The 19,543-nt window shown below is 45.2% G+C and overlaps 1 protein-coding gene across 6 annotated transcripts in view; it reads left to right on the forward strand.

The window, feature by feature from the left end:
- The window catches only part of CACNA2D3 (calcium voltage-gated channel auxiliary subunit alpha2delta 3), a 2,000,770-nt gene that overhangs the window by 1,305,723 nt on the left and 675,504 nt on the right, over positions 1-19,543 (forward strand). For all 6 annotated transcript variants that reach the window (XR_010186941.1, XM_063940834.1, XM_063940836.1 and 3 more), the window contains one exon: positions 696-770. Coding sequence is in view for 5 of the 6 variants with exons in the window: in XM_063940834.1 (XP_063796904.1) it covers positions 696-770 (75 nt within the window). In the remaining variant the exon portion in view is untranslated. The remainder of the gene's footprint in view (positions 1-695; positions 771-19,543) is intronic.

Here is a 19,543-nt window from a genome sequence, read left to right on the forward strand (position 1 = left end):
AGAATTGAGAAATATAGGTGTAGACCAGTGGTTCCCAAACTGGTTGCCTAGGCACCCTGGGGTGCTGTGATGCTCTTGCAGGGGTGCCTCGAGTTGGTGGTCCAGGATTGAATGAAATGATTTCAAAGTGATAGGCAAAACCAGTGCTAGTGGCTGCCAATCATAAAACATGTGGACAATTGCAAACACAACTGTATCCCACCACATAAGTGACCCCCAGGATGACTGGTAGGCACAGTTTACTTCATTTAATTTTTTCCCCCATATACATCAATAAAACGTTTATCCTGGGGGTGCCGTGAAAACATTGCTGATACTCTGGGGTGCCGTGATTCAAGCAAGTGTGGGAACCCCTGGTGTAGACTGTTACTCCATATTAGATATCTAATAATATGCTTTAAGAACATTTCTTTAATGATACATTGGTTTTGATACATTACTTTGTGCATGTCAGTAAATATGAATGGTAGTCAGAGTGCTTCCATGACCCAGCCTGCTTCCACTTCTTCCCTTACCTTTGTTTATGCCACAATGGTGGCCCCCTAATATATATTTTTTCCAGATTTTATTTTCAATAAGTGTTAAAACATCATGCAGGGAGTGACACCAATGTAACATTCCTTATTTTTCTATATACTTGTGTTTATATGTTATATTATATGTGTGTTTATATGTTTCTTTGCTCCTTGTTACAGCTTGGAATTCATGGCTATGCTTTTGCCATCACTAATAATGGGTATATCCTGACGCACCCTGAGCTGAGGCCTCTGGTAAGTAGCTGATGTCACTGTTATATGCAGGAATAGGTGCTGCATGGATTAATAGATAACAAGAGTTAGTGTAATACTAGGATGGGGAGAAAATTATATCATTCTTCATTATTTTGTGAAATTGATGGCGTCATATACTCAAGAAATTGAGCTTTTGCAAAAAAGATTGTGATTTTTCAGAGCAGTGTCAGGAGCATTAGATGGGCTGTACAGTGTTAGAGGACAGAACATGTAACTCTGCAAATGCTTTGGTACCACGCTGTGCAAGCTTAGATAGGAGTGAGTGGGGAAGACCTGGAGGAGATGACTTACAGTACATACAGTATATTGTAACTGCCTGTTAGTGTAATATAGCTGCACACTATGGATAGGTCCATATACAGTAGTCCACTAGTTATACATTGGGTGTGGATCATTAGATCGACAGTGTCTAGGTTGACAATGTTTAGGTCGACCACTATAGGTCGACAGTCACTAGGTCGACAGGGTTGGAAGTCGACAGGGTTTCTAGGTCGACATGTGCTAGGTCGACAGGTCAAAAGGTCGAAATGAGTTTTTTTGTGTGTTTTTTTTGGTGTAATTTTCTGCGTACAGTGATCGGGAAGCCGAATTAGTGCACCGAGTCCCCTCGGGCAAGATTACCGTTCCAATCGTAGTCCACGTGGATCGTTAAGTATGAAAAAGTTCAAAAAAAAGAAAAATGTGAAAAACTCATGTCGACCTTTTGCCCTGTCGACATAGAACATGTCGACCTAGAAACCCTGTCGACCTAGTGACTGTAAACCTATAGTGGTCGACCTAAACATTGTCGACCTAGACACTGTCGATCTTCAGACCGGATCCCTTATACTTTATCCATGCTACTGTATGTAGGACTGTAACTGTCTTGATAACTTTTCAAACTGTTTCCATGAATTCCAAATGTAAGAGGTATAACAAAACATCACAGAAAGACTTTTTCTACTGTATCGGTGCTAACAATAATATACTGCAAATATGTGTGTGTATCTAGCAAGTAAAAGTATGATGATTTTATTCATGTTTTGATCAAAAGATTATAGCTTGCAGCTCATCATCAAGGGACCCCAATTTTCTGCAAGTCCCTATGCTAGCATATATGCCTAGCACACCATTACATTGCAGGTAAATGCGCTAACATATCTGGTACAGAAGGGAACATCTATACAGTACAAGGGGCGGCTTGTGAGCCATACCTAACTAAGCCTTTTATAGCATTGATTGAAATCTGCCATGATACCACTAGGCAACATTTTTAAACAAAAAAGAAAAGAAATATGTCCGCACTTAGGGGCTAATTCAGACCTGATCGCTAGGGTGCGTTTTTTGCATCCCTGCGATCAGGTAGTTGCCGCCTATAGGGGGGAGGGGGAATTCGCTGTGCAAGTGTGCGTTCGGATGTGTAGCAGAGCTGCACAAACTAATTTTGTGCAGTCTCTGCGCAGCCCAGCACTTACTCTTCCCCATGATGATCGGGGGCCGGAGCTGACCTCAGAAACCCTCCCTCCAAACGCCGGTCCCTCCTGCGTTTTTCCGGACACTCCTTGAAAACGGTCAGTTGCCACCCACAAACGCCCTCTTCCTGTCAATCTCCTTGTGATCACCGGTGAATTCGGAATTTTCGCACCATCCCGTCGCTGCCCGGCGATCCCCGTTGCTGCAGTTCACTGTGCCTGCGCATTGCGGTGCATACACATGCGCAGTTCAGACCTCATTGCCCACTGTGTGAAAACGCACAGCAGCGATCAGGTCTGAATTAGCCCCTTAGTTTTACCCATATTGTACATGGTACTAGCTGCATAGCAGTGTTGGAATGCCCATCTGGCAATCCTGGCATATGCCAGAAGGGCCGATGATCAGGTGGGCCGGTCCAGTCTAACAAAGCCGGGAAGACCGTGCGCAGTGGCTCTCTGATTAGGCCGTCCTCCTGCCCCAACCATGCGTTGTCATGCAAATAGGGACGTGCAGCGAGTCCATGCCCCCTGACTCTCAGCACGCCCCCATGTGCCGCATCGCACACCCCCATACGAACCATTCGTTTCCATGGAAATGGGGGGCATTCTATGAGTCCATGCCCCCCTGACTTGCGGCATGCCTCTGTGCGCTATGTCCCCTGTGATGTGCCCGCGTGCCTTCACAACTGCCCACACAAGGCTGATTCAGAGCCCAAGTCTGTCCCTGGTGCCATATATGTATACAAATCATGTATACGTATATTACATTAATACTGTCACGCAGCTGGTAACTTGTACAATATGGGTAAATCCGGGAATAGTCATCTTTACTCTCTGTTTTATAACAGTAGACATATCATACCTCCCAACTGTCCCAATTCCAGCGGGACAGTCCCACTATTCAGACACTGTCCGTCTGTTCCTCCTGCGGGCGGGGGAGGCAGTTGGGGGAGCCTTTGATCACCCGCTGCTCTGCTCTGCAAAGCAGGCGGTGATAATTGAATACATGCTGTGCACACGCCCCCAAAAGGCTGGAATATGCTCCGTTTGGCAAGGCCACGCCCACTTGGATGAGGCCACACCCATATGACCGTGACCACGCACCCTATTCAGAAGCTAAAGTTGGGAGGTATGACACATGCTACATTTTGTGTTTCAGATATGTATAACAGTCATAAAATATGCATACAAATAAGGGCCTACAGTCTATACCCTATAAGAGTCTAATAGTCTACCTGCTGCATTGTACAAGTCAGTGTGAATGAATACAGTTTTAAGACATCATGCTGGATATTAGGTGGAAGATTCCGGGCACCTGTAATTTTCCTGCACTAAACCAGCCAGTGCATTCAGTAGCAGCAAGGTTACAGATACCTATCCCATGCCACCTGCTATAGAAACCATAGGAATACAGTAGATGTTTGCGCCAGTGATGGTGACACTGCACTAACATTGCCTCCTGTAAGCTTGAAACCACAGTAGTAGAGTATTCTATGATTTCCTCCACATTGACTGTGCAGTAATGAAATGGAAAACTGATGGAAAGTAAAGTTACATTGATAAGTGCATTACTGGTGAATAGGAAATCTGTTTTTGAACATCTGTGTGCTCTGAGCTTCCGACATGTGTAATGAAAGCATGTGCATCATGGGTCATGGTCATGCTTCACACCAGTATAAAAATGCATAGAGGAAAAATATTTTTTTGAATCAGAGTTGCAAACATTCTGGCTACACCAAGCTGGCTGTCCCCAGCAGCAGGGGAAGATGCGGGCAGGCGTAACGCGGCATGGAAGGAGGGGTGGGGGAGTGACAACATATGAGGCAGCACAGGGGGTGTGGAAGTCGCGGTCGCGTCATCATGGCCAATACAATGGCGAGATTAAAGGCATTGGCCCTCATTCCGAGTTGTTCGCTCGCAAGCTGCTTTTAGCAGCTTTGCACACGCTAAGCCGCCGCCTACTGGGAGTGAATCTTAGCTTGTCAATATTGCGAACGAAAGATTTGCAATATTGCGAAAAGACTTCTCTGTGCAGTTTCTGAGTAGCTCGAGACTTACTCTGCCAGTGCGATCAGTTCAGTGCTTGTCGTTCCTGGTTTGACGTCACAAACACACCCAGCGTTCGGCCAGACACTCCTCCGTTTCTCCAGTCACTCCCGCGTTTTTCCCAGAAACTGTAGCGTTTTTTCAAACACTCCCATAAAACGGCCAGTTTCCGCCCAGAAACACCCACTTCCTGTCAATCACATTACGATCACCAGAACGAAGAAAAAACCTCGTAATGCCGTGAGTAAAATACCTAACTGCATAGCAAATTTACTTGGCGCAGTCGCAGTGCGAACATTGCGCATGCGCAGTTAGTGGAAAATCGCTGCAATGCGAAGAAAATTACCGAGCGAACAACTCGGAATGACCACCATTGTACAGTGGGGGCGTGACTAAGTTGATGCGATTCAGTGCAAATCACATCATCAGCCGTCCGGACTGCCCACCTCACTCGGTAAGTGGGTGGCATGTCGTGGCCAAATACAGGAGACTTGCCCACTCTTCCGGGTAACTGTGAGAGCCATCTGATTTTCAGGCGCCTCCTGGCCGTCCTGGGAGAGTAGGCAGGTATGGATAGAACTGGATGCTCATGAGTTAAATGTCTATTTAACACTTGTATTTCTATACATTTGCAGTATACAGTAGTAGTACCTTCACTCCCACACCTGTGTTACACGTTATATATATAAACAAAAGAAACAAAACACATAGCAGCTGATGCAGATGAACATAAGTCTGTGCGTATCTTGTGTGTCTCCGCACAGCGCCTGTACCAGTACCAAGTGTACTAAGAGCCAAGCAGAGTCATAGTCACATCTCTACTTGCAACTGGAGTGTTGTAACTGGGCTGTAAGGGGGCGGTGCTCATTGAGGGCGTGTCCACTTAATTGCAGACAATGCAGAGTTGTCCCTGCATATAAATACCCCTGATATCAGACAGATCTGTTGCACCACGGATAGGGATGCTGCAAGTGCGCTCTGATAATAATATAGGCTATGTAAGTGTATGGACCATCCAGTGACGCAGAGAGGAAGGGGGTTTACTGTTTGTCTGGTTTCACTACACTTCTTACCTGTCAGGGGCAGCAACATCTCTCCTCAGTCCAGGGCTGTCTTAACAGCAGTGAAGGCCCCTGGGCACAGCAATGCACTGGGCCCCCTACCCATCCTCCAGCGGTAGGGATGGGGGTGCTATCAGTGCAGCTTTGATATCCTGCGGGCGGTAGGGGGTGTACTATCTTTCGCTCAGCATGTAGGACCTGTAACAGTAATTTCTGCTAATTACTCCTTTACTGCACAGATGGGGCTAAACTGTAGAAGGGGTGGATAGTGGAGTTGGCTTAATATTTATAATTTTCCGGTGGGAGGGCAGCTTGCTTGAAAGCAGATATCTCAAGTTACTGAAAAAAATATTTCTTAGCTTTGAATGGGATAAAACACTAGAGAGTCCCACCTTTCTGAAGATTATGGGGACCTGGGGATCAGAGGTCAGGAGCCAAAGCAATTCACCAACAAAAATCTAAAACTGTATATTAGGCATGTGGAGCTGGAACAGGGACCAGCTGCTTGAAGACTGATATCTCTGGTTCAGGGCATAGTAGAGACAAGCTGCCAGTGTCCACCAAAAGGGGAGAGTCTCAGCTTTTGGCTTATACCCTCAGAAATACTCTAAGTCAGACAAAACCCAAGATATCTGAGTGGGAAGAGCAATTAACAGGCTTGGTTTGCGACCACTGCTTTCAAGTCAGATATCTCCGGTTCCCCCGGGCCGATTTTAAAAAATCTGGTACCCCTGGAATGAGGGGACCCTCAGCTATCAGCCTAGGACCCTTTTGGTCCTGGGGCCCTTGGGCAAGAGCCCATTAAGCCCATACGAAAAGACGGCCCTGCCTCAGTCCAACACAAGCTGTGTGAGCTGGGCTGCGGTGGGTCCAGAAAGGCCACTGCCACTAAGCCTCAGCAGTCTCCTCTATGTGCTTGATGGGTGCGGGAGAGCAATTTCATCGATCACCATAACCCCACCCCGGATCTTCCCCTGGCTGAGCAATGCGCGGACCCCCTGTGAAGAGGCCTCGCATAGTGTTCTTTCATTATTATTTTTAGGGGATGTGACCATGGCTCCACAAGTTGAGCAACACTGTTTTATAACAGTGTATTGGGAAAACAGTACTTCAAGACATTACATGTTATCGAATAGAGGAATTTAGCAACCCCAGCAATAGTGATATCATATGTAGTTTACAGATAATGGCCCTCATTCCGAGTTGATTGCTAGCTGCTTTCGGTCGCAGCGCAGCGATTATGTAAAAAAGCGGCACTTCTGCGCATGCGTATGGTGCGCAGTGTGCACGCGCGTCGTACTTTCACAAAAGCCGATGTAGTTTCACGCAAGGGCTAGCGACGCTTTTCAGTCGCACTGCTGGCCGCAGAGTGATTGACAGGAAGTGGGTGTTTCTGGGTGGTAAGTTGTAACTGACCGTTTTCAGGGAGTGTGTGTGTAAAAACGCAGGCGTGTCGATAAAAACGCAGGAGTGGCTGGGGAAACATAGGCGTGGCTGGACGAACGCAGGGCGTGTTTGTGACGTCAAACCAGGAACGAAACAGTCTGAAGTGATCGCTAGGTAGGAGTAAGTCTCGAGCTACTCAGAAACTGCACAATCTTTTTTTGTAGCAGAACTGCAATCCTTTCGTTCGCACTTCTGCTAAGCTAAGATACACTCCCAGAGGACGGCGGCTTAGTGTTTGCACTGCTGCTAAAAGCAGCTAGTGAGCGAACAACTCGGAATGAGGGCCAATGTTCAAACTTAGAATACAGTTGAAAATAGAGAAATCTCAAATTAGGACAGTAGGTGGCACTACAACACTATGTTTTTCATCTGGTTATATATATCTATGTCATCTTTCTAAAATGAAATCCTTTCTGCGTTTTCCTTCTTCTATTGTATATGCATTTTCTAATTTATTAAAACCAGATTTGAAAACCATCCTGATTTGTGCATGGTTTAAGGAATTTTATATATATGTCTATGACATAAAAATGTAAAACGTATTTTCTTTTCTGGATTAAATAATGACACTCAGTAGTATAACTGGCAGCTGCAATTTGGTTATGAGAAAAGTAGAAATCAAATATATGGTAATTCAGCTCTGCACAATGCATCTGCTTATGGGGATGCAGTGATTTGCCTGTGCAAAGGGAGTCACCAAAATAATTCCTCTATACCAAAGTATTTAAGGGCTTGTTTATATTCATTATACTGTACATTACATGGAGTTGCCTGACTATAAATTGCATGGAGTTTCTCCTTGGCTGCAAGAAAACAGACCATCACTCTTCTTAGTTGTTAAAAACGAAAGGTGTCGGTCTATATTAGATATAGTCAGCCTTCCGTGGGATGTTTCATTAATAGATAGTGTTGCAGATTCAGAAGATATACAACCTTGGCTGGTAATTAGGGCGTGAGCTGATTGGGGACTCCAGAACAAGGCAGTATACATATGTGGCTACAGGGTGTACTGGTCAGCCAGTGGAATCTATGGCTCACTAAGGCAAGAAACGGAAGAGATACAGTATGTTCTTTAATACTTACCTCTCTGTAGTCCTGCTTTAGCAGCGACAGCGCTGGACAAACCACCAGGAAAATGTCACTATGGTCAATTTCCCAGCAATCTGGACATGTCCAGAAGAACAATTGCCTGAAAATGGCATGGTGGCCATTTTCATGGTCACCTTCTCAATGGACTCTGGCACTGTGCAAAAGTGTACTCGCTGGTGCCGCCGGCTAGAGAGGAGGGGGTTGGACGGAGACTGCACATGGGTCTCATCCTAACCTAATACGCCCATGTACAGTACCATCGGGGAGATGTATCAAACATTCTGAATAGGACAGGTAGAAAAGTTTCCCATAGCAACCACTCAGGTTCTAGCTGTCATCTTATAGTGGATACTAGATAAATGATTGTTACAAGCTGATTGGTTGGTACAGGCTTCTCCACTTGTCTTCCTTAGAAGGCTTGATACATCTTCCCTCATGTGAGTACATAACCAAGTAATTCCTTACATAATCAAGTAATGTCTTGGTAGCTCCTGTTCCTCTTGTACGTAGTATGTATGTACATAATATTCATCTGCCCTCTTCTTAACCATTAAGGTCCAGTTGTAGCCTCTTTCTTGGGAACCACACCACACCCTTACCCTACAATCAATGCTGGAACTGCCACACTCAGCCCAGAATGCTGAGGAGCACTTGGAGCAGTGGAACCTTCAGAAAGTAGTGAATTGATGGTGTGCAGTGAAAGAGGCTACTGACTGGATGGTGTGCAGTGACAGAGACTCCTGATTGGATGATCACAACTCTTGACTAATCAGTTGCTACTTTCACTGCACAGTTCCCTGAAACAGCCGTGTGTATTGTAACTGCTGCCTTCTGTCCTCCACAGTCTTCAGGACTAAGGAAATATGGCAGCTCCAGTGTTATACAACAGGTAAAGGTCAGTGTTCCCGGCAGAGGACTCACTTAGTACAGAATTATCCTTTAATAACAAAATATATTTGAAAAGAATTAAAAGCAGGGATAATATATTATTTAATAATAAACTATTTTCTGTGTTAGGTTCTACAGAGCACTGTGACCTGGCAGGCGGTAATTTTGGCTGATCGTCTTAATAACCCTTAATGCCAAAACACCATAACTTTTATCATAACAGATAAAACTGTTAAGAATTAAGTTACATAACAAAAATGATGCTAAATGTATTCCAGTAATCAGGTGTCCATACATTATTATTAATATGGCGCAATATACAGTACTATATATGCATTATATATAATGTTTTCTGCCCTTTCTTCACAGTAATGCAGGCATTCAGCATTGGGATGCTCCCAATTTATCTTGCTTGGCTATTAATAATTTAGCCCATTGCAGCTGAACTGTCATTGTATAGCGCTGAAGGTAAAAAATGGAATAATGTTGCAATTTTCTTACACAATCTTAGGCCAATTTAGAAACTTGGAAAGCTCATCCTGATAAAGAGCTAGAATCACATGTATGTGCCTTAATCTTATGTACTAATTAGTATAAAGTGATTATTTTAAAACAAAGCCCATCCCATTCCTTATAAAGGCAAATAGATAAACTATGATATTGCCACACTTCTTACATAACCAGATCGTTAAAACTAGTTCTGGGTGGGGTTTACAAATGTAATATTGGGGGACTGAATTATTAGGCTGGACAGGACCTAGTTGTGTTCAGACACATTGGTACCTATTACCAGCGGCGTTTCTAGAGAGGAGGGGACCCATGTGCAAACTCTGTGTGTGGGCCCCCTCCTCTCCTGTAGCCGTCACCGCCGCTGCTAGCGCACTGGGCGCTAGAGACTCTGGCACAGTACCAGAGTCTACAGCGCATGCGCAGGACTCAGAAAAATGGCCACCGCACCATTTTTCCGGAGTCCTGCGCATGCGCTGTAGACTCTGGCACTGTGCCAGAGTCTCTAGCGCCCAGTGCGCTAGCAGCGGCGGTGACGGCTACAGGACAGGAGGGGGCCCACACACAGTCGCCGATGGACGCCGGAAAGGTAAGTATAGAAGAAATGGGTGCAGTGTGTGCGGTGTGGGCCCCCTCTGGACACACTGCACCCATTATAGATACGCCAGTGCCTATTACCCAGTCAGAGGGAGATGTGGAAGGTACTTAAAAAGAATCCCAGTAATTTCAGCTGAAGGCAAGGTACTACTATATGGTTATATACCGCCTGTGCCGTATGCTGGACCAGTACCACAGTAATTGTTCAGGGAGGTAAATAAGTAGCTGAGAAGATGTTGTAGTTGAGAGGTTTTGATTCTGCGGAGAACCAGGTGGATTTCTGTGTCTGCTCCATACTACCATATTTATTTATTTATTTTATTATTACCAGTTATTTAGCGCACACCTATACCGCAGCGCTTTACAGAGAATATTTGGCCATTCACATCAGTCCCTGCCCCAGTAGAGCTTACAATCTATACTCCCTACCACATTTATATGCACACACAGTCATACTAGGGTTAATTTTGTCGAAAGCCAATTAACCTACCAGTATATTTTTGGATTGTGGGAGGAAACCGGAGTACCCGGAGGAAACCCACGCAAGTACGGGGAGAACATACAAACCCCACACAGTTAGGGCCATGGTGGGAATGGAACCCATGACCTAAGTGCTGTGAGGCAGTAATGCTAACCATTACACCATCCGTGCTGCCCTATATAGAGACTGTTACCCATTCTTCACAGTGGAGCACTGGGCCTGAATCAGGTGTGGGTGAATGAGCATTGCTGCTGCGTCCTTGGAAGCGTCAGTGATGTTTACATATGGTAATGCAGCAGGAGGCGTCTGGTATAAGTAGACATCTCCTGTATGCACGTGTGATCCACTGCTGTTTCTTAGGATGCAGCATTGGATCACTCTGCAAGACCATTGGCCGGCCGAGTAATGCTGAGGTTTCTCAGTTTGGCTGCTGCAGCTCCATCGCTGAGACCAGAAAATCTCCGGCATAAAACGGAGACAGCGGCTTCGGCACTTACACAAAATGGTGGTGATATGCCTTCGTTTAGGGAAACAGAGCACTTCGCCACCCTCTCCTCGCCTCCAAATGGCTGCGGACTGTCGATCACCTGACGTCTGTAGCTGCTTTGCGAGCGACAACGCAGGACCCGTATTACACATGCACAAGTACCAAACTTAGTTACATTGCGTCTTTCCTGGATATTGACTGGACTTGAAGTGGAAAGTGGAGTGATGCTACATCAGAGCCAGTAATCTGCCACCATAGTTGTGGCTTCTTAGTGGGGAAGATGCAGCTGTGTCAGGGGGAAAAGAAGGATTGATAGCTGGAGGAGTTTTAAACTATGATTTGTCAAGCCTTGGAGAGTGATAAATAGCACTGATAAAGTACCAGCTAATCAGCTTCTAACTGTCATTTTACAGACTGGGTTTGAACAGTGACAGTTAGAAGCTGATTGGTTGGTACTTTATCACTGTGTTATTTATCACACTCCAAGCCTTGATCAATCTGGGCCAAGTGAGAGAGTGAATAATGAATAATGAAACAGTAGGCTTGATAATGTAACCAGGCATCAAACCTTGGTGAAGGGAAATGTGGTAGGAATTGGAGGTGAGGCTTCTCTAACTAAAGGCCGGTATTCACGGGAAGATCTAGGGAGAGATGTGTGCTGAGCGAACCGCTCAGCACAGCACGATGTATGCGGGGGGAGACGGGGTGGCCGCTGATTTCACCCAGCGGGTGAAGTGAGCGACCTGCTAGATTGGCCTGCATGCAGGCCAATCTAGAACCAGCGATAGCGATGCGCGGGGCTGCGCATCGCTATCGCTGTGAGGGGTACACACGGAGTGATCGCTGCTTAAAATCTAAGCAATCTAGACAGATTGCTTAGATTTTAAGCAGCGATCGCTCCGTGAGTACCCCCTTAAAACAAGCAGACAGTGACTGACATGTTTGCAGACTCTTCTGGAGGGAGGTTTCCAAATTTTTGATTTTAGAACAATTGTCTCCAGCCCATGAAGGTTGCATAATTACAGTAGCATGTAACAATCTATAGTCTGCCCCAAACAAAGTGCAGTTGATGTAATACAGTACTTCATATGGAGGCCCAAAGATCACTTACCAGATTCTCTCTCTGGTGTAATGATTGAGAACTCAGATCCGCAGACACACACAGCAGACTTGGTAGGAATATCTGCTGTCACTGGGCATGTGCAACAGCTCCAGTCCACCCTTCATGAATGTAGTGGCTGCTAGCCAGGCTGTGGGGAATGGAGGATTTCTGGTCAACTGGTCTGGAACCCCCTTCCCTCCCTGTGTTTCCCTATGTATGGAACTAGTAAACAGAGGAGCAACGTGGCACAATTAGAGGCATCGTTGAACAAACAACACATCCGAGGAAATTCAGAGACAGAATTTAGCTGTAACATACTCCTCCCATTACTAGGGAACATTTTTATTTAAAAAATTTTGAATTTTTAGTTCTTAAGAAAATGGACCCTGTATTAAAGGAGATTGCCACCCCCCAGATATTTTTTTTTTCTTCTTACTATGGACCTCAAAGACTAAGTGGGATGTTCATGTAATTTTGTCACCGGGGGGCTATTCAATTAGCCCCGATAAGCCAACGCGAGCCACAGGCGAATCATACAGGCAAAGCAAAATTCTCAAAAGCAGCAACACACAGGTTTCATTGAACCTGTGTGTTTTCGGGAGAATTTTTTTTTCGGGCGACCTAACTGGATAGCCCGAAAAAAAATATTTGAGAAACATCAGGAAAAAATGTCTTTTCATTTAATTGAATACCGGCCTAAGGGTTCATCTATGAGTCTCACCTGATGAATATCCATGCAGCCATTAAGAAAAATGGTGCCATCCTATTTGTGACCTCTTGAACTAATGACATAAAAAAGTCAAACTTAAATATTTTTGATTTGTAATCATGTTGATAAGACGCTTCATGTGCTCCACATCCATATACTTTATAAAGTGAAGAATATAACAATTTGACATGAAAACTGATGAAAAAAAAGCAAGCCACTCATTTTACCATAACTTGTCTACTGCTAAGAGCTCTGTAGTTTAATTGTTTTTTATTGTTCAAAGTAACATTTTCCCTACATCCATATGTTTGCAATGTATCACTGCCCTCAGTTCCAGCGTGCACACAGAGCTGAGTTAATGGTTCAGGTATGTGCATTTACAACTGTTTAGTCCTATTTAAAACAACATTGGATTTTTTCAGCTTAACATGGACTTTACTTAAAAGTAAGTTTAGCTATTTAATTAATTTACTGTACTCAGTCATGAAATGAAGGATAAGCAGTTACAGGAATCGTACATATGTGTATATGTTTTTTATTCAGAACAAACATAATCATTTTTAGGATACATTAAGGGCCTTGTGTTTCACGGTTTTATGGCTGAATACACATCAGCTCATTCATATGGATTAGAACAAATCATTTCACTTTAATGATTAATGTTGGAAACTAAACATTTATTTTGAAAAATCATATATTTATTTTTTGGGGACTTTAAAGATGCGCAAGAATAAAAAAAAATGTAAGTCCTTAAAAATGTCTTTTTTTTTTTGCAAGGCATAACCAGGGGTGGCAGGGGCAAACGCAGGATGTTTAAAGGGGATGCGGGTAAGATGCCGGTTGTCGGGATCCCAGTAATCGAAATACTGATGCCGGAATCCCGACATCCATCAGAATGCCGAAGCCAAACCCGTTTAAAGGGGGTTTCTTCACAGACCAAAAGATGCCTCTGTTTAAAAAATTTATGTTTTTTTTGATCCATCAACTGGGATTTCTGGGTACTCAGACCCCCCCCCCCCCCCCCCCCCCCCCTTGTGTGCACCACTGGGTGGTGAAACCTGTGTCACCACCCAGTGCGCAATGCTGTAGGGGTAGCACACTTGATACCATGGCAGCCACTTGTGTCCATCTTGTGGGGTGACTTGTGAGTGATCCTGTTGTCTGGAGAGATGCTGTGCCATGAGCCAAGCTTTCTGCTCCTATCAGCCCACATAATGCCAGGGCACCAAAGTGACAATGATTTTTGGAATGTCTGTACTTACAAGGCTATTGCCCTATGTAACACCCATACTTCAATTATCAAGTTAATGATGTACTCACATCACTGTACTTACTGCTGAGAGCCACACAGAGTCTAAAATGATTGATTACAGAAATATACCTTATTGCACAAAACTGGCTAATAATATAATTTGCGATTGTTAAATATCTTTCTCTAACGGTATGACATCATTGTGGATCAACTTTTATTGTAGGCTTATTAATTCTTTGTGCTACTCTTTGAAAGAGAGGTTTCCTTCTCAAATAAATGTATCCATTTACATTTCAGTGAGTTAGAAAATAATTATTTTTGTGCCACTCTCATCAGGCTTAAATCCTAACACAAAGTGTACTTATGTGCGCACGTGGGCAATTTGATGACATAAATATGAGTCTTTTAACGATTGTTAAATAAAGGTTTTCGCTGCATGGATCAAGTCAGTGAGGAGCTGAATAGAACCTATGTGAGATGTTTAGCTGCCAGAAGCTGCAGTAGTTGTTAAGTTTAAATTAAAATTTTAATTGTCCCCATATATTGTGCGTACCTGAAAGTATTTAGAGATTACTAAAGCAGTATTAAGTCTTTCATAGCTGTAAATTCTGAGAAAATTTGCTTCTCCTAATATAGGAAAACAGAAGAGGCCGAGTCTCAGGGGGAGAGTTAATGCCCCCACTTAAGCAACGTGAGGCTTTCTAAAGCGGCAAATCCCATTTCTCTCCAGGGAGAACAAGCTGCAGTATAGATAGCCCACACTTACTCTTCTTGTACAGGGCTGGAAAATCTTGAGCCCTGGCTGACAGCAGAGGAATAAAATGGTTTCAACAGTTGTAGTGGTTTTTTTTAAATTCATTTATGTAATTGGAAAGTCAGTAATCTCTGTAATTGCTGCATATTGCTCTTGCTGTCAGAACACGTATGGGATATTAAACCATATGCCTAAAAGTGGACATACTATTGTGAGTTGAAATGTAAAAATTTACTATTACAAGAAAAAAACATTTTGTACTGACGATGTAACCCTGAGCTGCAGCTGACATGCCCCTCAAATGAAGCCACATTGTGGGTTGGGCTAGTATTTGAGAGGGTGCAACCTGTCAGTTCACTAAAAGCCAATGACCTGACTGAGGTATGAGCAGTGGCGCTAGGAGGGGAGGGGGAGCAGGTATTAATTACCCAGCCCATCTTACTGGAGAGCCTGGTGGGGGTTTGACCTGGGTCAGCTGCTCAGACTTGAGCGGTTGCCGGCCCTTTGTTGCGCCAAAAAAGCAGTTTTATTATCTTTTGAGGGGGCATGGCCAATGACCATGCCTCCGTGATTAGGCAAGGCGTCCCCACTTCAATACCCTTGCCCATGACTGCTCCCGTGCCCATGACTCTTACCTGGGTATGAGTACCTTGGTATGCACAACCAACCATGTTTGCGAAATGGTCCATACACACTAGACGACGTCGCTCTACGTCGTCTAGTGTTTCCCTTCCCGGGCCGGGCGGTCGTCGGCCGCCCGTACACACTGAAGCGATATGACCACTCATATCGCTCAGTGACGTCACGCATCCGCCGGCCTTGTATGGACGACAGTCCAGATTGAGCTGCATGCACTGCCGACAGCGACGATCATTGCCCACCCGCGGGGCCACGCTGGCAGCATACACACTTGCTGAGAAAATGAGCAACGTCGCTCAGAAAGGGGGAAAGTGAGCGACGTTTCATTTTCTCGGCAAGTATGTATGCACCACTATGGCTCCTGTCCATTGACCACTCCCTTTTCTCTGCAGTGAAAACTGAATGGTTGTGAAGGTCAAAGGTTATTGCAATCTTTGGGGGTTTTTTTTAAAATGCAGTAAACAAGATAAGTCACTTATTTATAAATCTAAACTGTTTCCAAACAGGTCATATATTTCTTCACAGTACAGTTTGGAACATTAATAGGCAGGCACACATGGTGGCTCCCTGACCTCCAAATGTAATGCTTTTAATTACTGTAAAGATCAGCAATACATAAAAACAAGTAATCAAAGCAAGAGACACTGAGATTACCGCTTCGTCATTAGTTATTGGCGTTACAAATTATAATAGGTAAATAATACTATAATAACAATAAAACAGAAAAGACCTGGTGGTTGTGAGGAGGGGGAGGGGGGGGGTGGGGTTGGTGGATTGCATTTGGTCGTTGGGCTGACTCTTACCTGTCACTGGTTTAGAATTAAATATGTTTCTTTTTCATCCACTAGGGGTCACTGGAGTACTCTTGGGATATGGACGGCTTCCATAGGAACAAGGCACTGAATAGTTAAATTTAGAACTCTCCTCCCGTCCATATCCCAGAGTACCTCAGTGTTTTTTCTGTGCTCATAGTAGCAACAAGGCTTGTGTGGAGTTATCCACACTACTTTTTGAATATTTTTCTTTTTTATTTTTTCTTTTTTTACAACATTTTCCACATCCCTTCCCCCCTTCCAATAGGCGTGGGTCCGGGATAGTGGAAGCTGCTTACAAGCAGCTACTGGCGTGTCGGGCCTCTCTAAAAAGAGCTCCCTCACAGCCACGTGCAGGACTACCTGCAGGAGAAGCTGGACGGAGCTTGCAGAAGAAGCCCCGTCATAGCCTTTACTACAAGGCGTCCAGGTATGTTGGGGACGGGGCGGTCAGCTCACGCTGCCGCCCCGCTGTGTGGGGACACTGTTGTTTGTAGCCGCCCGTCGCCGCTTCCAGGAACACCGCCGCTATGTGATGGCCCGCCGCCGCTACCTGGTCACCGCCGCTGTGCTGCCCCCCGCCACTCACAGCCGCGCCGGCCGCATTCACCATGCATAGCCGCCGCTCCACGGCTCTATGCAGTGCGCTCCCCGGCTCCCGCTACTACTCCCCGGCTCCCTCTACCTCAGCTCCCCGGCTCCCTCTACCTCAGCTCCCCGCAGGTAATCCCCGGCTCCGTGTAATAGATAGCGGTACGGGGGGGGGGGGGGGGGGAGCACACACACAAGGGGGGAGAGTGTGCCCATAGCAGCAGCAGAACGTTGCATGGGTTATTAGATAGAGAGGCTATTAAGTCTTTTTTAACAGGATATTCACTGATTATATCTGTTTGGGAAGTTATAATCTGCACTTTGTTTTAAACTGTAAGCATGGGGGGGCCATTTTAACCATTCTTCCTGTTTCTTCCTGTTGTGATTCCAGACGTTCCTGTACTACATCTCTACTCCACAGAAGGCGCAGGGGTGTTAGTGGGAGTTTGGGATCAGATTTCATATAGACTGGCGTGCACTGCACTTGGTCAGATATATATATATAGAGACACCTTAGTACAATTTTACTGAGTCGTGCAAGTTGTCTGTCTTTGTATTTTGTGTTGTCTGTCTGCATAATGAGTAAGGCACTAGCAAAAACAAAAAAGCAGTTTCACTGCCATGTCTGTAAGAATGGGTTACCGGATGGATCTACCACATGTACAGTATGTTTTGTGGATTCAAGTTAAGTAGACCAGCAGTCAGATAGTGACGATTTTGACAGCCCGGGCATTGATAATCTCATCAGAGCGGTGCGTCAGTCTCTGAAGTTTACAGAAACTGAGGAGCCTCTGACAAATGATGAGGTCGTCTTTACTAAACGACAGAGAACTCCAATGTGTTTTCCTGTTTCGGAATCTCTTAATAAGAGGTTACTAGAAACACGAAAGAATCCGGATAAAAGGTTTTCTATACTTCGCAGATTTAAGTCTAGTTACCCGTTTCCAGAGTCTGTGACAGCTACATGGGAGAATCCGCCATTGGTGGATTCGTCTGTGTCTAAACTTACAAAGAAATTAACCATACCAGTACCAACTGCTACTACGCTTAAAGATCCTTCGGACCGTAAAATAGAAGCTATGCTAAAGTCCATGTATACAGCAGCAGGAGTGTTGCTTAGACCTGGGTTGGTTGGCATTTGGGTAACTAAGGCGTTAATGGTATGGATAACAGAATTCAAGTCTGCCTTAAGTGACGATCACCTTATACTTCTCGCTGATCAAATCTGGGAAGCTGCTGATTATCTATGTACAGCTTCTACTGACGTCTGTCAGCTCACTTCTCGCCTTTCATCCTCGCTAGTTACAGCATGACGAGCACTCTGGCTGCGGTCTTGGCAAGCAGAGGTGGAGGTCAAAAAAGGTATAGAGGCGTTACCTTACGGTGGCGAGAAGTTGTTTGGTCCTGAATTGGACAAATGGATTTCTGAAGCCACGGGAGGAAAGTCTGTTTTCTTACCATTGCCTCCAACAGTACCTAGACGGAGATACTCTGGACCTGCGTTCAAATCCTTTAGACCTCAGTCCTTTTCGCGGGCGTGGCAGAGGAACAGCCACGCCTGGTAGACGAGGTCGAGGACGTGCTTTTCAACAAACCAACACCAGTCGTCAGGACGCTAAGGTCACTGACAAGCCAGTGGCATGACGGGCTCCCAGCCCATCTCGGATCTCCAATTGTGGGAGCACGCCTTCAGACGTTCCAGTTGGCGTGGCTCCAGACGTCCACAGATGGGTGGATCCGCAATTTAGTGTTAAAAGGTTACAAAATAGAGTTCGAATGTCTCCCGCCACTGCGGTTTTTCAAGACAGGACTGCCTGTGTCGGATGACAAGAGGGCGGTTCTGCAAATTGCCATTCAGTCTCTGCTGGATGCAGCAGTTTTGATTCCGGTCCCTGTACACCAACAAGGTCAGGGTTTTAAAATTTTTATTCCAGTCTGTTTGTGGTTCCAAAGCCGGATGGCTCGGTCAGGCCAATATTGAACTTAAAGGGTCTCAATCAGTACGTTACTTACTACAGATTCAAGATGGAATCTCTGCAGTCAGTAATTGCAGGTTTAGAGCCACAGGAATTCATGATTGCACTGGATCTCAAGGATGCGTACTTACACATTCCGATTTGGTCACCTCATCAGAGGTTCTTGCGGTTTGCAATACGGCAGAACCATTATCAGTTTCAGGCTCTACCATTTGGCCTCTCGTCAGCGCCTCGGGTATTCACCAAGGTGATGTCTGTGATGATAGCTCATCTCAGATCCCTGGGAGTGATAATAGTTCCGTACTTGGACGATTTGCTCATCAAGGCTCTGTCTCACCAGATGCTCCTCCAACATGCGTTGCTAACGTACAATGTACTGGTTCAGCACGGTTGGATTGTCAACTTCAAGAAATCGCATCTGATTCCGTCTCAACAACTTCAATTCCTAGGTATGATTCTCAATACGGTAAATCAAAGAATTTACCTACCAGAACAGAAAGTACAGGTCATTCGTCATCTGGTACATTTAGTGCTCAAGCCACGCACAGTCTCGGTACATTTGTGCATTCGCATCTTAGGCACAATGGTGGCGGCTTTCGAAGCGCTTCAGTTCGGGAGATTTCACTCACGTCCTTTTCAACTGGATGTGCCCGCACAGTGGTCGGGCTCGCATCTGCAGATTCACCACAGGGTGAGGTTGTCGCCACGGGCCAGAGTGTCTCTACTCTGGTGGCTCAAAGTACACAATCTAACCGCAGGGAAACGGTTTGGCGCCTGGAATTGGATAATTCTAACGACGGACGCGAGTCTCAGAGGTTGGGGAGCTGTAGTTCAAAATTGTCAGCTCCAGGGTCTCTGGGCGGA

This window comes from Pseudophryne corroboree, chromosome 9, assembly GCF_028390025.1.
Source record: "Pseudophryne corroboree isolate aPseCor3 chromosome 9, aPseCor3.hap2, whole genome shotgun sequence".
Taxonomy (NCBI): Eukaryota; Metazoa; Chordata; class Amphibia; order Anura; family Myobatrachidae; genus Pseudophryne; species Pseudophryne corroboree.